At 35.3% G+C, this 3,945-nt stretch overlaps 1 protein-coding gene across 1 annotated transcript; it reads right to left on the bottom strand.

The window, feature by feature from the left end:
- Nucleotides 1–330: 330 nt before the first annotated feature.
- LOC143574916 (vacuolar histidine transporter YPQ3-like) lies at nucleotides 331–3,698 on the bottom strand. Its single transcript, XM_077059417.1, has 12 exons — nucleotides 3,340–3,698; nucleotides 3,048–3,090; nucleotides 2,923–2,949; nucleotides 2,712–2,816; nucleotides 2,488–2,600; nucleotides 2,220–2,391; nucleotides 1,349–1,441; nucleotides 1,163–1,258; nucleotides 1,051–1,071; nucleotides 908–966; nucleotides 750–840; nucleotides 331–659 (listed from the first exon to the last, which is right to left on the bottom strand). Exons 1-12 carry the CDS (start codon nucleotides 3,606–3,608, stop codon nucleotides 558–560), a joined length of 1,191 nt encoding a protein of 396 aa, XP_076915532.1. The 5' UTR covers nucleotides 3,609–3,698; the 3' UTR covers nucleotides 331–557.
- Nucleotides 3,699–3,945: the final 247 nt, after the last annotated feature.

Below are 3,945 nucleotides of genomic sequence, written 5' to 3' on the forward strand. Positions count from 1 at the left end.
AGATTGTTGGAAAGTTAAAAGACAAATCATGAAAATATAGACTGGTTGAAACTACAGAGGTCTAACTTGTCAATTATCAATAGTTATGAGCTTTGGTTTACAAGTGACAAGTCTATGATAGTTGAGGGGCTCTTATTGTCTAGTTTGGAAGATAAATTGTTAATAGACTACTAATTTGGGGATAAATAGATAGAATTAGGGTTTCTATTCAGTGTTTCAATTGTGATCAATTAGTTGTAACCCTTTTGATTTCTTCTTCGTAATAATAATCGATTGAAATCTTTAATGTGGATCAACTATTTCAAATGAACAAGAAACCAATTTGCATGATGATGAACTATAACTTCTGATTCATAATTCATATAGGTTAAACCTTATAGAATAGCTATTGAAAGAGAGTTGATAATAACTGACAATTGATATTTACATTCCCAATAAATAAGTAAAGAACTCGGAAACTATAGAAGTTATTACACTTCCTAAGAGTTCCCAGCCAAATTGTTTTGTTACAAGCAAGTGCTAATGGAATACCTGAAGAAACAAATCTCTTGTTACATTCAAGACACTTGATTTTTGTTGGCTTCTGAATAGTCACCATAGTATTCAACATCGTCGGTTCTCCTTCGCATGTATCTATAGTACACATACTGCATGATTATCTATACAAATTACTTCTGTTAAGGTCAACCCGTGATTGGTAAGTATTAATGGTTAGTCTTTAGACCAATGCAGTAAATAATAAAGGATACAAATAAATCAAGTGCCACACACACAGCCGCATCGAGTAGCCAAGGCAAGTTGGCTTTAATCTTTGACCATTCTATACTTCTTACAAGTATGCTGCACTCAAATATAACCCGTCAGTACACGCGACAAGAGAGATAAAGATGTGCATTAAAGAGAGGACCTTCCGACATAAGTAGCATTTGCAATAAGAGCAAAGATGAACATGAGTGGATTCAGACCCTGAAGGTAAATTTTGAGAAGTTAGAATTTTTTTTAACAAAACAACTAAGAAGGTTATATAATTTAACCTATGCATGACCTCACCTCAACACTGCCTCTTTTAATCTGTCCGTAAAAAAAACAAGAATAGAAAAGAAAATTAGTAAGTTTAAGATTGATCAGATAACAATTAGGATTTTTAAGAAGCATGGCTTACATTTAATACAATTTGAGGAATTCTACCACCCATATAAATAGCTGCCATCATCCAACCTAACCACTGCCCATACACATTACTACTTCCACCACCCTCCTGCAAAACTAACTAATTAAGCAACGCAATTTCTTGATTTATTTGAAGAAAATGATGGGTTCAATTTACAAAAATTAACAAAATTCATACTTGTAGCAACTTCCTGCCAACATAAACTTGCATCAAAGCCTTAGTATGCGAAGGCAAGTTCAACGAGGTCGCCAAGAACGCTCCGTAATCCACCTGTCACGTTTCAAAAATATAAAAAACCTTTTTGATAGTGATATATATTTTCTCAATAAATGAGATAGAGTTGATCCAAGAATTGAGGGACTCTTATTTAGACAAGCTAGACAGAGGGAAATATCATAGAAATGACACGATTTTAAAAATAGCATAACTTGGGCTACGTGTGGAGTTATAGAGCCCAAAAACGATGGAACGAAAGATCTTAACAAGCCATATCATGTGGCAAAGGCTGTGAAATATTATGTGCCACTTGTATATAATTCGCTTAGTTGTTAATACTTGGTTGGTTAATCTTATAGTGATTGGTTAAGCATTGTATATACACTAGGGCTTTATCATTTGCAGTTTAGTTATAAAAACAACCTCTCACAATTACAAAGGCCACAGGTAGTTTGGTCCAACTGTTAGACCCGAACTCCATCAATTAAGTGGATTTCATCACTATCTCTAAATTTTTGTTATTTTCAATTGATATTTTTTTCTTAGCTTCAAATGCATATATCACATCACTAGTTGTCTTAAATTATAAGTTTATTTTGTCATTACTTCTAATATCTATGTGATAGGTTGTAATTTCAAAAATTTGGCAACACGCATAAAAGAGACCCTCACGTGAAATTGAGAAATTATTTTGTTTTTATTTGTGCTTCACGTATGCTTTTCACTCTTAGCGTTTTCTTTATAAGGATACAAACAACAAGTGAGCCAAAAAACACGAAAGAAAACAAATTAAAAGACACCACCAAATTAAAATTTATAAAAACGAACTTACAGAACGTGGGATAGGCTTTGGTTGGGTTGCTGACTTGGGTATTTGAACAGCTGACTCATCTTCTGAGCTTGAATCATCCTCAACCACCATTGCAGAAGCTGGACCACTTCTTGGTGTCCACAGATAAGACCGATTCGGAGGAGTTGCACTTCCAGCCATTGATCTTGCTGACCTGTAAACAGACACACCTCACATTCAATGCTTTCATCCATACAAACATAAAAGTGAATGAACAAATTTAGACATAAACATAAACATGAACACATACGTAAAGAAATAGTCCTGTCTAGGAGACGGTGATCGGATTGCATAACTTCTTGAACTTAAACCGCGCGGTTCCTCAAAACTTTGCGGTCTAAGAGGTCTCTTGACTTCTTCTACCTAAAAAGCTCATTAGTTTTTGGTACAATTTAATATGTGAAAAGACTAGATATATATATGGTGAATTGCCTATGGAGTTAATGAGTTATTATTATATCCTATAGGTTATACCTCTGTAGTGGCATTAGCATCAGCTTTCCTGGACTTGAACCATGCGTAGATATGATCATAATACAAGCTTTGCAACACTAAGATTATTGTACTTATAGTGTAAAGCTGTGACAAATGACAACATTACTAGATTAAACATGAATTTAAGTATGAATAAGGTTTAAGAACATGTTCTAAAACTAATTCAAAAGGGGATTAATTTAAATATTACCGCGGCTGTGTAATATTGAGTTGGCAACTGCAACACAATTGAATTGAAAGAAACACATGTGAACAATAACATTCAAAGTTCATACAAATTGTTAAATAATTACATACAAGATGTTAAAGATTTACCGTTGCGGGTTCAAGAAGGCACCCAACAAGATTAAAGATATCCCTGCAAAACATCAAAATAACCACACAAAAAATGATAACAAAATATAACAAACTTCACTTAGACAGTAATATAAAACTGGCGAAACTTGACTCCGCCCCATACAGACCCTGTTTCGGGGCGGACTCAATACAATAATACATACAAAAATGTTCGAACGAAAACACGTAAGTTTGCACTACTGAGAAAAACAAAGGCGACTTGGGCCCATAGGGTCTCTTAGAAGCTTCGCCCTTGAACATAAACACCTACCCGGCGATCCAAGTGAGGAGGAACAAAAGCGAAACGCCGTGACTGGACTTGGTGCGAAAGTTGGTGATGATTTGCGGGATTTCAGCAACACCCCAACAAACAAGACTCGCTATTCCTAACCCGAATGATATTTCATCGCTTATATTGCACAAACAATCCTTAAAGTACTTGTCAACCCACCCGATACATGGTTTACTTTGTTTCACACAGTATGATATTGAGCTAGCGCTAATGCTTTCGGTGTTACTATTCATGAAGAATAACTTCATCCTTGCGTTGGTGATTTGGTTGCTATTTGACCCGGATCCGAAAGCAGGTTGTGGTATGGGATTTTGTGTGTGTGTGTGTATATTATATGTGTATATATAGAGCCGGAAAAGAAGGAGATATGGATAGAGATATAGGAGAGTAGTTGCACTTGCAGTGGTGTGTTTTACGAAGGGGAGTGAAATTACGAAAATAGCCTTGTGACAGGTTTGAATGGTTACGAGAAATTGAATATGTGGTGGTCCTTGAGGTCTTGCTAGAATTATTCGTACATGACTTTTTATATAGCATGACCTTTTATTTGGTGAGGACTTGCAAATCAAATGAGAAGTCAAAAGT

Source organism: Bidens hawaiensis, unplaced genomic scaffold (assembly GCF_021521415.1).
Source record: "Bidens hawaiensis isolate Kalapana, Puna unplaced genomic scaffold, B.hawaiensis_p1.1 tig00027146_1, whole genome shotgun sequence".
Lineage (NCBI taxonomy): Eukaryota > Viridiplantae > Streptophyta > Magnoliopsida > Asterales > Asteraceae > Bidens > Bidens hawaiensis.